The 22,822-nt window shown below is 43.5% G+C and overlaps 1 protein-coding gene across 5 annotated transcripts in view; it reads left to right on the top strand.

Annotated features, from left to right (window-relative positions):
* The window catches only part of LOC115181910 (t-SNARE domain-containing protein 1), a 167,445-nt gene that overhangs the window by 44,347 nt on the left and 100,276 nt on the right, over window positions 1–22,822 (top strand). For 4 of the 5 annotated variants that reach the window (XM_029743617.1, XM_029743604.1, XM_029743612.1 and 1 more), the window contains one exon: window positions 19,249–19,361. In XM_029743617.1, the coding sequence (XP_029599477.1) occupies window positions 19,274–19,361 (88 nt within the window). In that variant the 5' untranslated portion in view covers window positions 19,249–19,273. Of the gene's footprint in view, window positions 1–12,827; window positions 12,950–19,248; window positions 19,362–22,822 lie in introns of all 5 variants that reach the window. The other variant, XM_029743624.1, reaches the window with a different exon arrangement.

Raw genomic sequence — 22,822 nt, 5'->3', positions numbered from 1 at the left:
GTGCGGGGCTCTGTCCTCCGATAATTTCATGGTGTGCTTTCACCGTAAAGCCTTTTTGAAATCTGACAAAGTGGCTGGATTAACAAGAAGTTAAGCTTTTAAATGATGTATGACACTTGTATTTTCATGAATGTTTAATATTACGATTTTTGTCATTTGAATTTCACGCTCTGCAATTTCACCGGATGTTGTCGAGGCCGGGTGCTAGCGGCACGCCTATTATTAACCATATCAGGCCCATATCAGGCCCATATCAGCACCTACACCCTCTGCAGCTGTACTACAACCCTGCAGTCTGCACAATAATGATGGGTGACATCAACCTTTGATGTCAAACCTGGCTTTTTCTTTCCCTTTATAACAACACATGAAAACAAAGAGCACATAGAGATATACTTAGATAACATGGAGATAAATGCACTGGTGTGCTGAAATACTTTAGCTTATTTCTGAGAAAAGTAAATAGCTATTACTACAGAGTGCTCAATAGGGATTATAAGCTCAGCAAAAAAAGAAACATCCTTTTTTCAGGCCCCTGTCTTTCAAAGATAATTCGTAAAAATCCAAATAACTTCACAGATCTTCATTGTAAAGGGTTTAAACACTGTTTCCCGTGCTTGTTCAGTGAACCATAAACAATTAATGAACATGCACCCGTGGAAAGGTCGTTAAGACACGAACAGCTTACAGATGGTAGGTAATTAAGGTCACAGTTGTGAAAACTTAGGACACTAAAGAGGCTTTTCTACTGACTCTGAAAAACAACAAAAGAAAGATGCCCAGGGTCCCTACTCATCTGCGTGAATGTGATCACACCTGCGGGACAGGTACAGGATGGCAACAACAACTGACCGTGTTACACCAGGAACGCACAATCCCTCCATCAGTGCTCAGACTGTCCGCAATAGGCTGAGAGAGGCTGGACTGAGGGCTTGTAGGCCTATTGTAAGGCAGGTCCTCACCACACATTACCGGAAACAACGTCGCCTATGGGCACAAACCCACCGTCACTGGACCAGAAAAGACTGGCAAAAAGTGCTCCTCACTGACGAGTCGCGGTTTTGTATCACCAGGGGTGATGGTCGGATTCGCGTTTATCGTCGAAGGAATGAGAGTTACACCGAGGCCTGTACTCTGGAGTGGGATCAATTTGGAGTTGGAGGGTCCATCATGGTCTGGGGCAGTGTGTCACAGCATCATCGGACTGAGCTTGTTGTCATTGCAGGCAATCTCAATGCTGTGCGTTACAGGGAAGACATCTTCCTCCCTCATGTTGCACCCTTCCTGCAGACTCATCCTGACATGACCCTCCAGCATGAAAATGCCACCAGCCATACTGCTTGTTCTGTGCGTGATTTCCTGCAAGACAGGAATGTCAGTGTTCTGCCATGGCCAGCGAAGAGCCCGGATCTCAATCCCATTGAGCACGTCTGGGACCTGTTGGATCGGAGAGTGAGGGCTAGGGCTATTCCCCCATAAATGTCCGGGAACTTGCAGGTGCCTTGGTGGAAGAGTGGGTTAACATCTCACAGCAAGAACTGTCAAATCTGGTGCAGTCCATGAGGAGGAGATGCACTGCAGTACTTAATGCAGCTGGTGGCCACACCAGATACTGACTGTTACTTTTGATTTTGACCCCTCCTTTGTTCAGGGACACATAATTCCATTTCTGTTAGTCACATGTCTGTGGAACTTGTTCAGTTTATGTCTCAGTTGATGCATCTTGTTATGTTCATACAGATATTTACACATGTTAAGTTTGCTGAAATTAAACGCAGTTGACAGTGAGAGGACGTTTCTTGTTTTGATGAGTTTAAATTAGATTGACTGGCGGTAACTTTGAAAGGTGCTGTCCATGGTTGACATGGGTAGAGTCACTGTGCAGACTTTGTCAGTGGTCCTGGTGTAGTTAGAATGACTGTACAGACCCTGTCTGTGGTCCTGATGTCTCAATAGGTTGACTGGTGGTAACCTGTATAAATGCTGTCCATGGTCCTGGTGAGGTTAAATCACTGTACTGATGCTGCCAGTGGGCCTGATGTGGTCCTTTCCCTGGTGCTGCTGAATGGAAAGTGACAGTATGCATGTTAGTTAGATGACACGTTGGCCACACCTTGTGCTCTGAACAACAATTGTCCCTTAAAAAACAACTTCTCATTTAGAAAACAGCCTGGCATCGACATGAGTCAGAGACATTTATTCAACTGTCAAAATTGGCTACAAACTGTAAATAGGATAATTTTGGTCAAGAAGGCAATCTCGTCGAAAATAGAGTTTTGTGAGACTTGAGGTCGTGAACTGAATCATAATGTAAATAAAGGTTGGGTTTGTTTCAATCCTGCCCAAATGCCCACTACTGGCAACACATAAGTAATCATCAATTCAGAATTCAGCTACAGGTGGCCCAATCGTAATCCCTGTGGTAAATGTGGGTTGACTTTGGATATCCCTATGGGGCTAGTTAGGGACCATCAGAAAATTACAGAATGTATATGGGACAATATGTTAAAATTCCAAAATCTCCAAATTTCAATTACTTAAAATCCTCAAACCAATTAAAGCGTATAAATTCACATACAAAAACTAAAAGGTGTGCAACATGAAAATGTTATCTCATTTACATTGTGTAATTCTTTGACAGTTCCTAACTATCCCCAAAGATAGGTTATCCAAAGTCAAACCAACTCGATCGCACGCCAACCGGCTGAAGCTAATTGGCTAAATAATTTGGTTAACGCTTCCCAACTGGAACACACAGAGCACCCACATCAAACCACACGTTTGAATTCAGTCATGGCCGCTAGCATTTCTTAATCAACCAAATCTAAAACGAGGCCAAATCAGGACCTTTAAATCTGACTCACCTCAAATCAAATGGAATCAGGACATAACCATCCATTGTTTGATGAATTTGATTGTTTGTGATGCTGTTGCCAACTAATAATCATATCTCAAAGATCGGAGGAGGGAGGAACTCTTGATGATGAACTCTTGAGGTTGTCATTCAGTTATTAATATGCCTGTATTATCAAATGATTCCTAGGTCAACTACTCTCATTAATGACAGCATTATCATCAAGCACTGTCTGACAGCATCAATTGCTATTCCAATGTCATTTTCTCCATTACACTGTCAACTTGATTAGATTGCCCAGGCAGGAAAAAAAAGAGTAATTCAACAACAAGTCATCACAATGGTAGTGGAATTAAGGGAGCAATTTTCAATATATATGTAAAAAAGGCATGTCATTAAAAACTATTTTTCTGCCAATTGAAAGATTATGTTGAGCATGAGCTGGGGTGAGATGGTCAGATGGGATGGTAATTGCTATGATTGCATACTGTAAGTAAGTCACTGAATCCTGGGTAGTAATTGAGGCCCCATTGTGAAGGAAGGAGACAAATGGAGGAGTAGGCCATGGCTGTGGATTTACTCATTTGTGGATCAAGACGGACAAGGAGGCGTGGCCATCTCCGACTCCCAAATGACAAGGCCAGTGGTCTGTGATGTGTGAGTAATGGCTGGACGGAGGGTTAAACATTATTTAAAATAATCAGTTCTCATGTGAACCCAGATGCACTCCGATACAAGAGAAGCCGACTAATGGGTTGAATGGACGATTAAAAGTCTGCCGGTATGCCAATGTTCTCTCAGATGACACAGAGACTGGGTCAGGCAAATCAAATGTCCAGTGTGTGTGTCAAATGGGAGACAGACTATAACAAACCTCCATAAAAGCACCAATTTTGGTGTTCCAGTTTGACTGCTTTCTACATTATTCTGTCTTTTTTTTACCTGAGAATAAACTCTCATGGTGAAAACCAAGTAGTTATTTTGATGTGGCAACCTACCACGGGGAACACTTTAGGGCTTGGACCGCTTTTCATTTTATTATAACAAACATTCTAAACTTCATTGGTCTAGTTTTTGAGCAGTTTGGATTCTGCAGATTCCACCAGTGTAATATCACCATTAACACTTATAACTGTAAATACATACACATAGTAAATGTACACCATATGTTATTTTATTGTCTATTCTAGCAAAACATCCCATTACTTCATGTCGATGGTTTAATCGTATTCTGCCCCTCTTCTGGCTACATGCTTCGTCAATTGGAGGACCTTATTGATCGTATCAGATTAGTTAAGTAATTGATTGTTACTGGTTATTAACCTCTCAGAACTCTGGGCCGGGCTAGTGCAGACGGAGGACAGCTCCTAATTATTCACCAATGGCAGCCAGACGCTAATGAAATTAGTTCCTGGTTCTGCCTCACAACTCTGTTCGTTCCAGGAAGTATTGGCAAGGGCAATGAGATGCCAGAGTTTACTATGCTGGAGAAGGAAAGTAAACATCCAGAAAAAACTAAGCAGGAGAAATTGATGATCTATTAATAAAGTGTGTGTTGGTGTGTAGACCTATGTGTGTACATGGGTCAGAAAATTAGACACGCAATTAGTGTGGTTAAAATAGGTTAAAAAAAATGTATGTTCCATCACACACTACATATCACAACACAGATATTCATTTAAGTTAAAACAACCATCTATTATGTTAATTGAAATGTAACTTTTTTTGTTTAGAGCACTCATAATTCTCCATTTGTGGAAGCAACACTGCACATTTTTTGATGCCTACTACCTTTGGGTATTTGTCATGATTATCATGACTCACAAACACACTGCAGATGGATAGTTACCACCATCTGCTATGAAGCGTCAGAGTCAAGATTCCAGAAAAGTGTCACCCTGACCCAATGTATGCAATCACGTCCCTCGCCAGCTTGAGAATTCTGATAAATTATGTCACACTTACAGTATGTCACTATACACAGCTTGAGCCTCAGTTTGAATGTCCACAAGTGTGCGTGCCCAGATGACTGAGGTGTTTTCTGTGTTGATGAATGTCATTGCTGCAGGGTTGTGATTATCTTGTCAGAACCAATAAGTCCCAGCCATGTCTATTGGGCTTTGTTTACACAGGTAGCCCAGTTCTGATCTTGTTTTCACTAATTAGTATTTTGACCAATCCGATCAGCTCTGAAAACGATATGATATGAAAATATCTGATTTGATTGGTCAAAAGGCCAGTTAGTGGAAAAAAGATCAGATTTGGCTGCGTTTACACATAGTTGCCTATTTTGTTGTGTTTTTCTGAAATGTCCTTTTATCTCTTGATGGTTGGCTATAGTCCTAATGATTCTGCTTCATGCACTCTTCTCACACATTATTCATTGTTCAATAGTATTTAAAATGTTTTCGCCATAGACATTAACCATGTGCAGCCATGTGTGTGCATGTGTGTTCCTCCCTTCTCTTTCTGGGGGTTGTGTAGCCATGGTGATGCTGTGAGGGATCCAGGAAACAGATAGCCACAGGGTGAAGCATATGTGGCAGGCAGAGAGAGAGGCACCAGAAGGCCACAGTGTGGATGTCCAGTTGGCCATCTGCTCCTCTCCCCAGCAAGGGTCAGGAAGCCCCACAACCACAGAGGAAGAGGCTGCCTCTCCTAATGCCAAGCCCAGAACAGCCACCCTCCCCTGGGAAGAAGACTCCCACAGGTCTCCCAGACACAGAGCCAGGGATGAGCCATGTAGGCTGGCAGCACTGGCAGTGGGACTCAGTCAGGCAGGCCTCCCATTGACAGCCATTGATGCATGGCAATGATGGCATCCCTTCATGCAGGGTGTTTGTTTCTCTGCAGTAGGGTAGGAGGGTAAGGAAGGGGGAGCCACAGTCATTTTTGGTTCATCTGCCAAATACCATTACTCTTTCTCATGGCAGGCCAAGTCCACAAGCTGCTCCACCACGGACAAATCTGGGACCACCCATCCAGTCATGGAACGGCACGACTGGCTTTATCCAGAGGATGTTTTCGGACACATATTAGTATTCCGGTGCTAATGTTTTATCAGAGACATGAGAATTAAAACGTATGAAAAGCAATTCCTAGAAGATGATTTTAGAGCAGATATCTGAATATTTTCTTTCTTTGTTTTTTGGCAAGGGAATTATTTGGACTTTCTGTCAGTTTGCAGTAGGCTGATCTCACTTTGTCTGTCTGTCTGTCTGTCTGTCTGTCTGTCTGTCTGTCTGTCTGTCTGTCTGTCTGTCTGTCTGTCTGTCTGTCTGTCTGTCTGTCTGTCTGTCTGTCTGTCTCTCTCTCTGTCTCTCTCTCTGTCTCTCTCTCTGTCTCTCTGTCTCTCTCTCTGTCTCTCTCTCTGTCTCTCTCTCTGTCTCTCTCTCTGTGTCTCTCTCTCTGTGTCTCTCTCTCTCTGTCTCTCTCTCTTTGTCTCTCTCTCTTTGTCTCTCTCTCTTTGTCTCTCTCTCTTTGTCTCTCTCTCTCTCTCTCTCTCTCTCATACACACACACACACTCTGGGTGCAGCTGGCCTACTGAAATATGCCAGCACACCCTTCCATTTGTCACTGAGCCGTGGGCTTGTGTGAGTACTCGGGGCATCGGTGTGTGTGTATATGTGTCTGTGTGTTGTGTGTATGTGTAGCGCGGTGGCCAACTTGGGGGTCAGAGTCTTGGTCTGCCTCTCTGTTGACTTGGACATCTGCTCACCTCCTTTCCATCGCCCCGGGAGATTAGGTTTCACCAGCTGGATGTGTACTGTTGGCCCCAGAACACACTCCTCAGTTTGTTAGACAAAAACTTGCCTCTCAGAAATGAAATAATTGTGGTTTAGATGCTTTTACTGTTATTCTTAATCTTTTTAAATTGGTGTTCTAAAATGTCATCATGTGACTGACATATCGGTGTTGAATTCTGGGGGTTTCTGTATGACGGGGACACTGTGATATGATACCATGATATGTAAAGTGGGAAGGTTGTGCTTTTTGCCTTCTTCCTGAATACTTAGTTTAAAAAGAGGTCAGATAAAGTATTTTCTCTGTAGTCCTTTATGAGCGCAGATTAACGAGAGGACGTTTGTAGAATATTGAACAATTTCCCTTCAGGACCATCACATTCTCACCACTCCACATTCATAAGCATGTGAGAGCCGGTCACACACACACACACACACACACACACACACACACACACACACACACACACACACACACACACATTGACAATCCAATCAAACAAGTGCAGAGAGGACCACCTCTTAAGTCCTCTGAAACAAATGAAACTGTCAAGGACCTTCACCCCCTCTGTTCTCTATTGGCTGTGAAGGTCGCCCTTCATTCATGAATTTAAGTTAGTTGACAACTCATTGTAAATCATAACTAGACGATGAACTGACGTCTGTGCCCAGTGGGATGTTTGTAATTGTGATCTCCTTTAGAAGTCTTCCTCAGTCATGGACGTGCCTTTGTTCCATGTTGTTTTTTCTTGTTCTACTGTTTTAATTGTTGCTCTCTCATCCCTAAAAAAGGTTTTCACCTGCAATGTCCATGTTGGACAATACAACAACAAATTACAATTGATTGATCAATCAATAATTTGTCTGTGCAGTGCAATAAATCATGTGATCCTGACCTGTAAACCTACTCGTATAAACCGATTGAAGATTCAAAGATTATCTTTAAAGTGCTCTCATAATCATTGCATGCTATTTGCCCACCCTATCGCAACATAACTACACTATCTTCTGTGAGTAGAAGATTCCCTAACAAATTATTTTAGCAGGAAGTAAAACCACTCTCAAATTAGCACTTTGTTGAATACATTTAGGGAACAAAGGCTGAAAAACAGCAATTGTTTTTACATTTCTTTATGAAGACAGACACTGTAGTTAAAAGTAAGTAGCTTTGCAGTGCTGCTGAAATCATTGGTACAGCCTCCTTCACACTGTCTTGTTGTAATCTCTCAGCTTTCCTTTCCAGTGGTAAATGAAATGATGCCGCTTCAGTCAGTGCATTTCCATAGACACCTCACCAAGCCCAACTTTACTTAAGTAATGGTGTCTTCTTCAGCGTATTAAGGCTGCTGCCAGAACCACTGTCTCTATGATTTCCATGGCCAATTAAGCTGTTTGGCCAATTAGGGAGGGGAGAGAGCTGTAGTGTGACTGGGGACTGATAACCCTTTTCTCCCCTGTGGGTGCCTGGCGCGATCCACCCAGCTAGCAGAGCAGACTGACTGTGGTGAGAGTTTGAGTCTGGGCCTCGTTTCATACCTCATACCTCCGCCAGTCTAGACAGCCAACTCATCACCGTGGAAACTCATAACACCTCAGTGGTTATAGTAACGGGAGATTTATTTCAGACGCTTCTGTAACACAGGTGGTTTGTTGAAATCCCCCTCGCAGTAAACCTTGCTTGAGAACTGATGACTTGCGTTAGCTCCAAAGCCAATGTCTAGTTTTTAGCACAGCGACCTAACACATTCACGTGCCGAGCAGCAGACTCAGGTTCGATATCCGGTTGGTTACACTTGTGTGTAATGGAATGTTTAAGGGGTATTGTCTGTCTCTAGTTGAAAGCTGACTAGGCTAAAGCAGTTAAAGAACCAGATGGAATGGAAGCACTGCGTTACATCCAGGAAGTGTTGATCATCCTCCAGTATAGGCTGTGTGAACAGGGCTTTAGTGCACTTTGATGGATTTAACCCTTCCTCCTAACCCTCTCCTCTTGAGAGACACGGCTAAGCCCATTGGTGAAGCTGTATGTTTTTTTATTTGATATACACATGCTGGTAGACACAGACAGAGATCAACCTGTCTGTGAGTGTGATGCGTGTGAAGCCTAGATCCCTCCTCGGTCTCTGTGCTGTAGTGTGTGTGTGTGTCTTGGCCAGCTTGTCTGCTTGTGTTCGGATCCCCAGGGCCAGCACTGTGACAGAGAATAAACAGAGATAACACTACCTTTGTGGGCTCCAGCTCCATACAGAGACAGCTCCCCCTCCTTTAGTCCTTTATTTTATCCCCTCATCCACCGATCTGGAGATCAGAATGGGGTGATGATAGGGGGGTCGACCGCGGGGGTGAACACCTGAGAGGGAGGGAGCGAGATAGTGTCAGGTTCACTGTTTGTTTGTTGCTATTTTTTGTTATCATTAACCAGCTTGTTTTAGGACGGGGTGTGTGTGTGTGTTTCATATTGCTAGACTGCATGTCAGACTTGCAAACATACTTCCGAACATAAGCAAGCAAAATGCATATCAGCCAATTAAAATGTACTTGCATGTGACCAAACGTTAAATCGTAGCTCGTCCCATCAGATAACGTGGTACAAGTTAGCCTCATGCTAACTTCAACGAGTGGCACTGATTTATATCCTGGCACAAGTTAATCAGCCAATTAAAATCGTTGAAGTAGTTGGACGCCTTCCAACCTTTGTTCATGGATGGGCAGCATGCCCAACAGCATGTTCTGATCATCAAAGCAACTATCATGTGTATTTCACTGACTGGTCAAATTGCTCTCTGTGTAAAGTGCCTATTACATGTAATTGTCACAGATTGTGGCAAGGGTTCGAATCCCCCCCCCCCAATTTTGAATTGATAATTTACATGTAGTGTACAGTGCTCGACTTGGACTTAAATAGGTACCAGTACTTATGTTGGGTGCCGGTAGGGTTTATATTTAGGTACAGGAACTGTACAATACTTTTGGCTAATATTTTACAAGGGGTGCACAGTTAAAGTGCACTATCAATTGCGAGTCAACCGCTTTAGCAGTGTGTGCCATGAGAAGCAATGAGGACAACGATAGCCTACATACAGTTGAAGTCGGAAGTTTACATACACCTTAGCCAAATACATTTAAACTCAGTTTTTCACAATTCCTGACATTTAATCCAAACAAAAATTCCCTGTCTTAGGTCAGTTAGGATCACCACTTTATTTTAAGAATGTGAAATGTCAGGATAATAGTAGAGAGAATTATTTATTTAAGCTTTTATTTCTTTCATCACATTCCCAGTGGGTCAGAAGTTTACATACACTCAATTAATATTTGGTAGCATTGCCTGTAAATTGTTTAACTTGGGTCAAACGTTTCGGGTAGCCTTCCACAAGCTTCCACAGTAAGTTGGGTGAATTTTGGCCCGTTCCTCCTGACAGAGCTGGTGTAACTGAGTCAGGTTTGTAGGCCTCCTTGCTCGCACACTCGTTTTCAGTTCTGCCCACAACTTTTGTATGGGATTGAGGTCATAGCTTTGTGATGGCCACTCCAATACCTTGACTTTGTTGTCCTTAATAAGCCATTTTGCCACAATTCTGGAAGTATGCTTGGGGTCATTGTCCATTTGGAAGACCCATTTGCGACCAAGCTTTAACTTCCTGATTGATGTCTTGAGATGTTACTTCAGTATATCCACAGAATTTCCCTTCCTGATGATGGCATCTATTTTGTGAAGTGCCCCAGTCCCTCCTGCAGCAAAGCACCCCCACAACACGATGCTGCCACCCCCGTCTACAAAAAGTATGATCTTTGTCCCCGTGTGCAGTTTCAACAGTAGTCTGGCTTTTTTATGGCGGTTTTGGAGCAGTGGCTTCTTCCTTGCTGAGCGGCCTTTCAGGTTATGTCGATATAGGACTCGTTTTACTCTGGATATAGATACTTTTGTACCTGTTTCCTCCAGCATCTTCACAAGATGCTTTGCTGTTGTTCTGGGATTGATTTGCACTTTTCGCACCAAAGTACGTTCATCTCTAGGAGACAGAACACGTCACCTTCCTGAGCAGTATGACGGCTGCGTGGTCCCATGGTGTTTATACTTGCATACTATTGTTTGTACAGATGAACGTGGTACCTTTCGTGGACATTTCTCCCAAGGATGAACCAGACTTGGCTGATTTCTTTAGATTTTCCCATGATGTCAAGCAAAGAGGCACTGAGTTTGAAGGTAGGCCTTGAAACACATCCACAGGTACACCTCCAATTGACTTAAATTATGTCAATTAGCCTATCAGAAGCTTCTAAAGCCATGACATCATTTTCTGGAATTTTCCAAGCTGTTTAAAGGCACAGTCAACTTAGTGTATGTAAACTTCAGACCCACTGGAATTGTGATAAAATGAATTATAAGTGAAATAAACTGTCTGTAAACAATTATTGGAAAAATGACTTGTGTCATGCACAAAGTAGATGTCCTAACCGACTTACCAAAACTATAGTTTGTTAACAAGAAATTTGTGGAGTGGTTGAAAAACAAGTTTTAATGACTCCTACCTAAGTGTATGTAAACTTCCGACTTCAACTGTAATTGCTTTTTGACAAATCTATAAGGCTCTTCAGGGTTTTTTTTACAATGTATGATAAACTTACATGTTTTAAGGACCTCATTTATATTTTTCTCATAATAGTACATGGATGTGTGTGAAACTGATTAACAAAAATGTGGGATTTTGTCATATATGCGAAAACGGGAAAATGTTGTCAAACGTTAGTCAAGGATGCATCAGTGCAATATTGGGACATTACATTTTGTTACAGACCAACACAACAAGTAAACCATGAATTTGTAGGTTTAAAATATCCCTCTAGTTGCCAGGGTTGACCTATTTTAAGAAATGCCATTGGTTTGTGGATATAAATTATAAGATATTTCATAGGCTGATGAGGAAGTTGCACCAGGATATAATCAGTGCCACCTGTTGAAGTTAGCATAGGGCTAACGTGGGCCATGTTATCGGATGGGACCAACTACAATTTAGCGTTTTGTCACAATAAATCAACACTTTGTGCATGCGAACCCATTGAACTTTAAATGATAATGTTCACTTGTATGGTCCTAGTGCTGAATTTGTAAATCGTGAGGTACAGGAACAAAAAGAGAGTACGAGGGGGAGCTCTGAGGTACCGGAAAACACATGAGAAAAGATTCACCTTGATGACAGTAATAAAACATTGCATGCATATCATTTCATTTGCATAGTGGCATAGAGCTGTAGAGTAGAAGCGTTAGAGAAGTTGCACACATGGGGAACATTTTTAGTGGCCTAGGGTCTGGGAAAATGTTTGTCTTTTATAAACACATTTCATGCAAATCTACATGACTGAATACTTTGGCATAATCTTTTTGAATGCTGCGTTCAAAACAACTGGGAACTCGGAATTCGGAACTGGAAATTTCCTACTTACAACTTCAGTGCATTCAAGGCAACTGGGAACTTGGGAAAAAACTAGTACCGACTGGGCAAATTCATTTTGAATGGTCATCCAACTCGGAATTCCAAGGCTGGGACTCAGGCGCCTTTACAACCAGAAAATCACTGACGTAATGATTTGACCTCGTTTTTTTTCCTGAGTTTCCAGTTGTCTTGAAAGCACTATAATACTGCACACATGATAGAAATGACAGGCTACTTTGACACTGACAAACGTAGAATTAATGAGGAGGCAACTCATATTAACTTTTTAATAGCTTTTTATTATGAATTTTACATTGCAAAAAGTGAAAATAATTTTTAATGCCAAAAGAGTTACCGGATCCGGCCAAATCGGTTCCGGAACAAAACAATCCAAAAACGACAGGTGCCTGATCCTGTTTCGGTAGGATCCGGCTGAAATTAAGCACTGTATGGCCCCCATATATCTAAGCGTTGTTGTGTTTTAATAAGGAGTCACATAATGGGATCATATTTTTGATTGTCTCGTCATCATTCAAGAGACTGTTTATAAGACTGTTAAATAACGTGTGTGTGTGTGTGTGTGTGCGTGTGCATGTGCGTGTGCGTGTGCGTGTGCGTTTGTGTGTGTGTTGCTGTGATAACAGGTGCTGGTGATCGGTGGTGGGGTGAAGATTATTTGGGGAATAGAATGGGGTGATTTATCTCAATAATGAGTATTTTTATGTGACAGGGCAATTTCACTGTCCATAATGTTTTTTCTTGCTTTTCTTTTTTCCTCTTACTTTTTTTGTTAGAGACTCAGTTGATTGGCCTTAGGTCTTTTTTTAGGGAATGGACAGAAAGAGATGGAAGAGAGAAAGTGAGAGCATTAGCAAAACACATGAGCAATCCTACTGTTTGGCTGCTTCAGCTGAAGGTGAGGATAAGGAAGATGCGGGTAAATAAGCACATCACTTTACTTTCTCAGCCCTGACTGTCCTCATTGATGTCTGAAAACACAACACCATAGACCGAAGGACCTGACTGTCCTCATTGATGTCTGAAAACACAACACCATAGACCGAAGGACCTGACTGTCCTCATTGATGTCTGAAAACACAACACCATAGACCGAAGGACCTGACTGTCCTCATTGATGTCTGAAAACACAACACCATAGACCGAAGGACCTGACTGTCCTCATTGATGTCTGAAAACACAACACCATAGACAGAATGACCTGACTGTCCTCATTGATATCTGAGAACACATCACCATGGACACAAGGACCTTGGAGACCATCTGCTTTGTGTTGTTTGTATGTTGTTTACAGTTGTTATTATTGGGTTATCAAGGCAACATTTGATCTTAGCTTACACACACACACACACACACACACACACATAAATAAATGTAGTTATCTGTTTCTGAAGACACGTATGAGTGCCTGCTTAGCAGCTCAGTATGAGTGTGACCTTGTTGAACAATGGCCAGCAGGTTGCAAGATAATATTATCAGATTAGCAATAGCTTTAATTAGGTTAGCGCTAACGGCAAAGATGCAGGCCGCCAAATGGTAGCTGACCTTTTTGCCATGTCGATTTCAAATAGTGTTCAGTAAAATGTACTTATTGATTATTGTAATTTTCCTTGTTTTGAGGGCCAAGCATGTGCCAGACCTTTAATGATTTTTTCTGATGATGATGATGATGATGATGATGCCTGTGTGGAGTGAATATTGACCATGTTCACTGACTACACCATATCCTCAGTCTAGAGCTGTGTCCATCCTGACCTGAAACCATCCTCAGACCCAGAGACTCAGGCCAGGACCAGAGTCATTATGACACATTATGGAACTGGGCAACATTCCAAAATACATTTCTGGGTTAGAACATCTATCCAATTGTATCAGAATCATATTTCCGGACCCTTTATGACTTAATAAGCCTGAATCAGCGGAAGTAAAGTAGAAAAGACCCATCCATCACAATGTGAATCAGAATGTCTGAGATGACGTCACTAGTTAGCAGACCAGACATCTCTTTGTCCGAGCTGGCTGGGTCTTGGGCTGATGAAGGGCAGAATGGCCTGCTGGGACAAGGGCAGATAAATAGTAGTTAGTATAAAGACAGCTAATATTCAGTGACCAGAGTCATTGGGGACAGTGGACAGTCTACAGTGGTGATCTTATTATTTCAAGCTCAATGACAGATCATTGTTGAACTACTTCTCTTCTCTTCTTATTTGTCTCTTGTCGGTTTGACTGTGTGTGTGTGAAATATATATATATAAACTCCGCGTAAAAAGAAACGTCCTTTCACTGTCAACTGCGTTAATTGTCAGCAAACTTGTGTAAATATTTGTGTGAACATAAAAAGATTCAACAACTGAGAAATAAACTGAACAAGTTCCACAGACACGTGACTAACAGAAATTGAATTATGTGTCCCTGAACAAAGGAGGGGTCAAAATAAAAAGTAAGAGTCAGTATCTGGTGTGGCCACCAGCTGCATGAAGTACTGCATCTCCTCCTCATGGACTGCACCAGATTTGCCAGTTCTTGCTGTGAGATGTTACCCCACTCTTCCACCGAGGCACCAGCTAGTTCCCAGACATTTCTTGGGGGAATGGCCCTAGCCCTCACCCTCCAACAGGTCCCAGACGTGCTCAATGGGATTGAGACCCAGGCTCTTGGCTGGCCATGGCAGAACACAGACATTCCTGTCTTGCAGGAAATCATGCACAGAACGAGCAGTATGGCTGGTGGCATTGTCATGCTGGAGGGTCATGTCAGGATGAGCCTGCAGGAAAGGTACAACATGAGTGAGGAGGATGTCTTCCCTGTTACGCACAGCATTGAGATTGCCTGTAATGACAACAAGCTCAGTCCGATGATGCTGTGACACACCGCCCCAGACCATGATGGACCCTCCACCTCCAAATCGATCCCACTCCAGAGTACAGGCCTCGGTTTAACGCTCATTCCATCGACGATAAACACGAAACCGACCAGCACCCCTGGTGAGACAAAACCTTGACTCGTCAGTGAAGAGCACTTTTTGCCAGTCCATAGGCGACGTTGTTGCCGGTGATGTCTGGTGAGGACCTGCTTTACAACAGGCCTACAAGCCGTCAGTCCAGCTTCTCTAAGCCTATTGCGGACAGTTTGAGCACTGATTGTGCGTTCCTGGTGTAACTCGGGCAGTCATTAAAACTTGTTTTTCAACCACTCCACAAATTTCTTGTTAACAAACTAGAGTTTTTGTTAGTTGGTTAGTCAACTACTTTGTGCATGACACAAGTAATTTTTCCAACAATTGGTTACAGACAGATTATTTCACTTATAGTTCATTGTATCACAATTCCAGTGGGTCAGAAATGTACATACACTAAGTTGACTGTGCCATAAACAGCTTGAAAAATTCCAGAAAAGGATGTGATGGCTTTAGAAGCATTTTAGTTAATTGGAGGTGTACCTGTGGACGTATTTCAAGGCCTACCTTCAAACTCAGTGCCTCTTTGCTTGACATCATGGGAAAATCTAAAGAAATCAGCCAAGACCTCAGAAAAGAAATTGTAGACCTCCACAAGTCTGGTTCATCATTGGGAGCAATTTCCAAATGCCTGAAGGGACCACGTTCATCTGTACAAACAATAGTACGCAAGTATAAACACCATGGGACCACGCAGCTGTCATACCGCTCAGGAAGGATATGCGTTCTGTCTCCTAGAAATGAACGTACTTTGGTGCGAAAAGTGCAAATCAATCCCAGAACAACAGCAAAGCACCTTGTGAAGTTGCTGGAGGAAACAGATACAAAAGTATCTATATCCAGAGTAAAACGAGTCCTATATCGACATAACCTGAAAGGCCGCTCAGCAATGAAGAAGCCAGTGCTCCAAAACCGCCATAAAAAAGCCAGACTACAGTTTGCAACTGCACATGGGGACAAAGATCGTACTTTTTGGAGAAATGTCCTCTGGTCTGATGAAACAAAAATAGAACTGTTTGGCCATAATGACAATTGTTATGTTTGGAGGAAAAAGGGGTACGCTTGCAAGCCGAAGAACACCATCCCAACCGTGATGCATGGGGGTGGCAGCATCATGTTGTGGGGGTGCTTTGCTGCAGGAGGGACTGGTGCACTTCACAAAATAGATGGCATCATGAGGAGGGGAAATTATGTGGATATATTGAAGCAACGTCTCAAGACATCAGTCAGGAAGTTGAAGCTTGGTCGCAAATGGGTCTTCCAAATGGACAATGACCCCAAGCATACTTTCAAAGTGGCAAAATGGCTTATGGACATGTCATGCACAAAGTAGATGTCCTAACTGACTTGCCAAAACTCTAGTTTGTTAACAAGAAATCTATGGAGTGGTTGAAAAACGAGTTTTAATGACTCCAACCGAAGTGTATGTAAACTTCCGGCTTCAACTGTATATATCACATGTTCTTACATGACAAATGCACAAGCATTCATAAGAAAATAATTTCAGTGTAATACTCAAAGGCTGACACATACACACACAGAGCATTTGTGTCCAGCTTGTTGGGTAATTTCTGCTCAGTTGCCTGACTCCCTCTCGCTGTGCTGAGCCTAGCTCTGATCATAATGGCAGCTGTGAGAGGAGTCAGGGACTGATTCAGAATCACAGGAAGGGGTAAATGATGCTCTCTGTCAGGGTTGAGACAAGCCAGTCTGGCTGTCTGCCCTCCTACTAAGGCTGCATTTACTGGCAACATGGGTCCCACAATGTCTCACAGGGATGTTCTGTAGCACACCTCCAACTCGCTCTCACACTGACATGGCATGGAACGGCAAGCGGTACCGGAGCGCCAAGTCTTGGTCCAAAAGGCTTATTAACAGCTTCTACCCCCAAGCCATGAGACTCCTGAACAGCTAATCAAATGGCTACCCAAACTATTTGCACTGTTCCACCCCCCCCCCCCTCCTCTTTTACACTGCTGCTACTCTCTGTGTATTATCTATGCATTGTCACTTTACCTCTTCCTACATGTACATATTACCTCAATTATCTCAACTAACCAGTGCCCCCGCACATTGACTCTGTACCAGTACCCCATAGCTACTGTTATTTTACTGCTGCCCTTAGTATTTGTTATTTTTCTTCTTTTTGAATTTTTTTACTTATCTATTTTGAACTTAACACTTATTTTTGTTAAAACTGCATTGTTGGCTAAGGGCTTGTAAGTAAGAATTTCACTGTAAGGCGCATGTGACAAATACATGCACACACACACATATTTCCCTCTGGTTTTCAATGCATTATTATTTAATAATCTCACAACTTTATGTAAGATGTGTAAATGACCCTAGACTTATCTCTCTCATAAAACAATTAATTTGATTTCCGAGGGCTGTTTGAAAAGCTCTCTGGCTCACTCTGCCTGAGCTGCAATTAGACGCTTCTTATGCCGACAAATTAATAAAAGAAAGAGAGAGAGAGAGAGAGAGAGAGAGAGAGAGAGACAGACTCTCCCATCACCAGGGAACTCATGGCAGCTTTATTATTGATAGTGAAAAATATATTATATCCTAATAATGTTCCCCTACATTTGATTCAATTTTTATTTGCCTATTGTCAAGTACTGTAGATTTACTGTAGTAGTACTAAGCAATCTCAAGTAGAACCCTATGTCTATAGAGGACCACCAGCCTCAGAGACAAGATGGGGAGTGATGTGTCAGTCAACACACCCTCTGCTCAGCCAATCACAGAGCTCTATTGTGAGTCAGAGACCAGGGCGAGTGTTGATGACATCACCAGGCCAGGCAGAGAGGGAGAGGCTGGGTGAAGGCCAGGGGTGTGCGGGGCTAGCTGGTGCAGGGACCAGGAACACTAAGGCAATGAGTAATGACACAGTGGGATCCACTCATTGTGTCACATCTCCATGCAGTCCTCTGCTCTGCTCAGACCTCACTCTTCACAAGGGTGACTGGCCGAACTATGAGAGACACATATAGGATCAGTGTGTGTCTGTGGGTGTGTATGTGTGTGCTTGGGTTTGTGTCTGTGTGGGTGTGTGGGTGTGTGTGTGTGTGTCCACATGTGTGTGTTTGAGCATGTGTGTGTGCATTGTGTTTCAGTGTGTGGTATACACACATACAAGTATATATATATTCCTATATAGAATGTGGGAGAAGAAAAGAGAATGTGTCTAAGAAAGTTGGTCTGAAAATCTGTATATTTCTTTGTACTGCTCAGAGTGAGCGCACGTATTGAGACACGCAATGCCTATGCACACTTCAGAAGGCTGGAGAACCAGGCACTACAGTGACTAGTGACTGGTCTGGGATTCAAAAGGAGCAGAGAGAGATCGTTTATTGGCTGCCAACAGTAATTCATCTTGCTGCTCTATGAAAATGAATCAGATTAGTTGACCACGTGGTTCCAGTGAATCTGATCCTCTGTCTCCCACTGAAGATGGGACTGAATCCCCCCTTCTCCTCTCTCTCCATCTCCTCTCCCTCTTTCCTTCTACCCCTCTCTCCGTGTCCTCTCGCTCTGTCTCTCTCCTCTCCCTCTTTCCTTCTACCCCTCTCTCCATCTCCTCTCTCTATCCCTCTTCTCTCATTTTCTCCTTCTGTCCTTCTCCCTCTCCTCTCTCTCTCTATCCCTCTCTGCTTCCCCTCTCTCTGTTCCTTTGCCACCCTTATGAGACAGTCATGAATGCCAGTGTTCACATACCCAGACCCGGGTGCCAGACAACACCAGACTGGCTTCAAAACCACAAAAGGGCAGCTGGACAATGACATTAGAACACAATTACAAGCCTACTTAGTTCAATGCCTACTATTCACAGAGGGCTGAATGTCTTATAGGACAGCTTATGAAATCATGATACCATGTGACCTTTGGTTGTGATGCTTGTAGACACAGGGCTTCATAGATCTCATCATGTCATTTGTGTCCCTGTCTTGGATGGAATACACATCCACTATGCATTCTTTAACCTTTTCAGTGATGTTTTGCACACCTCCATATAGACGAGGGGGAGGCTGAGTCATGATGCATAATGTCACTGTGGGATCGGGGATTCAGTTCATACACACACTTATATTTATACACACACAGATTCCCCATCACAATGTCCATATTTTCCCCTGATGATTCCTGGAATCGACCAACCAGGAATATTGAAAGCCTACTCAGATCCATATAGTACATCCACCAATCCAACTGATGTTGCTTTGTTCTCTCTGTTCCAGACAGACCCAAAACCACCAGGACAGGATGTCTTATGGATCCATCGATGGAGGCTCCTTTGGAGGCAGCCGAAACCCCTTCGGAGGCCCCAAGAGGCAGGGCTACCAACCAGTAGGTAAAGACAAACATTCACTTCCATGATTTCATACTAACTTGAGCACCATATTTGCAACATAACTGAAACAAACTATTTAAATGACCCTCATACTTTTAGTACAGTATAGAAAACAAGACTGAGTTTGTCAAAGTGACATCAATCTGCCCCAGGGCTTGGTGGCTGACTATGGATGGATGGATGGAAAACACTACCACCCCTTGACCCACTGAGGAGAGGCAATCGTAGGGTTCACTACTGTGGAATATACGTGTGTGTGTGTGTGTGTGTGTGTGTGTGTGTGTGTGTGTGTGTGTGTGTGTGTGTGTGTGTGTGTGTGTGTGTGTGTGTGGAGGAATGGACTTTGAATTAAGAGGTCATACTGTATGAGGTCTCTGCAGAGAAATGAAGAGTAGGGGGAGGAAGGACATAAAGTGTTCAGGAAGTAATAATGCTATTGCTATATGCTCAAGACCCTTGAATATCCATGCACTGGTTTGGAGGGAGTATGCACTGGTTTGGAGGGAGTATGCACTGGTTTGGAGGGAGTATGCACTGGTTTGGAGGGAGTATGCACTGGTTTGGAGGGAGTATGCACTGGTTTGGAGGGAGTATGCACTGGTTTAGAGGGAATATCCACTTGTTTGGAGGGAATATGCACTGGTTTGGAGGGAATATGCACTGGTTTGGAGGGAATATGCACTGGTTTGGAGGAAATATCCACTGGTTTGGAGGGAATATGCACTGGTTTGGAGGGAATATGCACTGGTTTGGAGGGAATATGCACTGGTTTGGAGGGAATATCCACTGGTTTGGAGGGAATATGCACTGGTTTGGAGAGAATATCCACTGGTTTGTAGGGAATATGCACTGGTTTGGAGGGAATATGCACTGGTTTGGAGACAATATCCACTGGTTTGGAGGGAATATGCACTGGTTTGGAGGGAATATCCACTACTTTGGAGGGAACAACCACTCTACAGCTCACAACAGATATCCAATATCAAAGGAGTGTTATCGTGTTTAAGACCTGAAGCAGATTTGCAGTGTGGTGTCAGGAACTTGGAGAGTGTTAGGGGTCAAGGGTCAGTCATGCAGTTATAAAGCGGTGGTTGCCAGCATCACTGCTCTACTCCATGACCTTTCACCTTTCCCACATTAGCCTTGTAATAGGGCCAGATTAATGCTGGCCTCCAATGGGTATGTGTGATGTATATTGTTCACTGCTCTCCGTGTGTGTTTGTGTGTGAATGTGCGCATGTGTGTGCCTCTTTATATTTGATATGCTCTGTGTATATATTCATACTTTTGTTCCTGTGCTATACAGTTCATTTTAACAGTGATCATAGCTGACACTCCAGTAAGAGTTGCTGGTACAAGGCATTATGGTGTAGCTCAGATACCCAGAGAAGTAAGATGAATTTGACTGAAACAAACAAACATCAAACAAGCTCTTTTGTCTCTTAACTCCTGCATACTGTAAAACTGGGAGAAATAAATATTCACATTCACTCAGTGACAGTCTCCCCCCTCTGTCTCTCTCTCTCCCATCTCCCCCTCTCTCTCTCTCTTTCCCCCAATTCTATCTTTCCCCCTGCCGCTCTCTCTAGCATTCCCCTATCTCTCTCTCTCTTTACCTTTCTCTTTTCCTTCCTTTCTCTCTCTCTCCCTCCCTTTCTCACTCTTCCCCCCTTTCTCTCTCTTTCTTTCCTCATCTCTCTCTCTCCCTCTCTCTATCCTTCCCTCTATCTCACACTTTCTCCCTAAATCTCACTCTCTCTTTCCCCATATCTCTCTCTCTTTCCCCATATCTCTCTCTCTTTCTTTCCCCATATCTCTCTTTCTTTCCCCATATCTCTCTTTCTTTCCCCATATCTCTCTTTCTTTCCCCATATCTCTCTTTCTTTCCCCATATCTCTCTTTCTTTCCCCATATCTCTCTTTCTTTCCCCATATCTCTCTTTCTTTCCCCATAACTCTCTTTCCCTCTCTCTCCCTCCCTCTATCGCACTCTTTCCCCCATATCTCACTCTCTCTTTCCCCCTTTCTCTCTCTCTTTCTTTCCCCATAACTCTCTCTCTCTCTCTCTCTCACTCTCTCTTTCCCCCTATATATCACTCTCTCTTTCCCCCTATATCTCACTCTCTTTCTTTCCCCATCTCTCTCTCTCTGTCTCGCTCTGTCTCTCTCTCTACCTCCCCTCCCCCTCTCCCTACTGTATAAAGAGCAGACTGTGTAGTGTGTGCTGTGGCAGCCTCAGTGTTATGGGGAGACAGATGGGGGCCTGAGCCATCAGAGAGAGTAGCTTTGATCACAGTGAAGCCGGGGCCCTTTCAGCGGGCCGGAGCCTGTCAGATTTGCTGTGTGTGGCTTCTGGTGCTTGCTGCTTGCGCCGATTGAGCTGTGTGTGTGCGTGCGTGCGTGCGTGCGTGTGTGCGTGTGTGTGTGTGTGTGTGTGTGTGTGTGTGTGTGTGTGACTGAGCTGTACTGAGCTGTGTAGCAGTGGAGGGGGGCTCAGGAAATGATCAAAGCCCAGGTAGAGTCTCTAATGGAGCTGTCAGTCGGGATAATCTTTCTCCTCCTTTCTCTTGCCAAACCTTTCAAGCCCTTCCAGCATGTATGCAACTCTCCTCTTCTACTCTGCGGGTGGGTGCTTAGTCTATCAAACTCCTAGTAGTGTCGTGAACATTCACTCACTCTTATTCTCCAATCTCTTCTCTTCGATCACGTGTGGTCAAAAAGTGGAGGCACTCTCCTTGGTCTGCTTGTGGAGAAAACACACTGTTGGGCTCTGCTGTTCCTGGTGTGTGTGTGTGTGTTTGAACAGTTGTAATGCCAATAAAGAGAAGCGCAATGGTGTTCAGCAGCACACACCAGGTTGGCCCGGCCTGTTCTCGCCGTGTTCTCCCTGTGTTCTGGGCCTGACCCTGGGATAAACCAGTCTCGTTAGACCCCTCTAGTGCTCTGCTCCACAGCCCCAGCCCTGGTCATTAGAATTGGTTGGGATGGAGAGCTGTTTGTCTGGGAGGAGACCTTAATGAGAGCCCACTCTACCAGCCACAGGTACCGCTGAGGGTCCGTAAGTGGCCCAAGTGGGGTGTGTGCTGAGCAGCCATGACAATGTCATTGGAGCCGCTGGGAGTGAATTGGTTTCAGTGGTCTGGAGTCACGTATTCAGGTTAGAACAAGAATATTACTAGAACTAGAATGGTAGAATACCGTACAGCTTGGAAGAGATGGTGTTGCTCAAGAGTTGGAAAACATTGTGGGAGTAAGTTAAATGTTGTTTGTTTTGCTTCTTTTGTCAGATTGATGATGCATAATCATGCACGCTAACAAAGTTTCAATGGTGAATCACCACAATGAATTAAATGAGTTTATCTAGCATAAAGAACATTTTGAAATGCTCAGCATCTGTATGAAAGAAGGTATTGTGAAAGATATATTTGAAATTAGCATTCGAAAGGTCAAGCTTTGCGTCAG

Source organism: Salmo trutta, chromosome 3 (genome assembly GCF_901001165.1).
Source record: "Salmo trutta chromosome 3, fSalTru1.1, whole genome shotgun sequence".
Taxonomy (NCBI): Eukaryota; Metazoa; Chordata; class Actinopteri; order Salmoniformes; family Salmonidae; genus Salmo; species Salmo trutta.
This window is presented reverse-complemented; position numbering and strand designations above follow the sequence as displayed.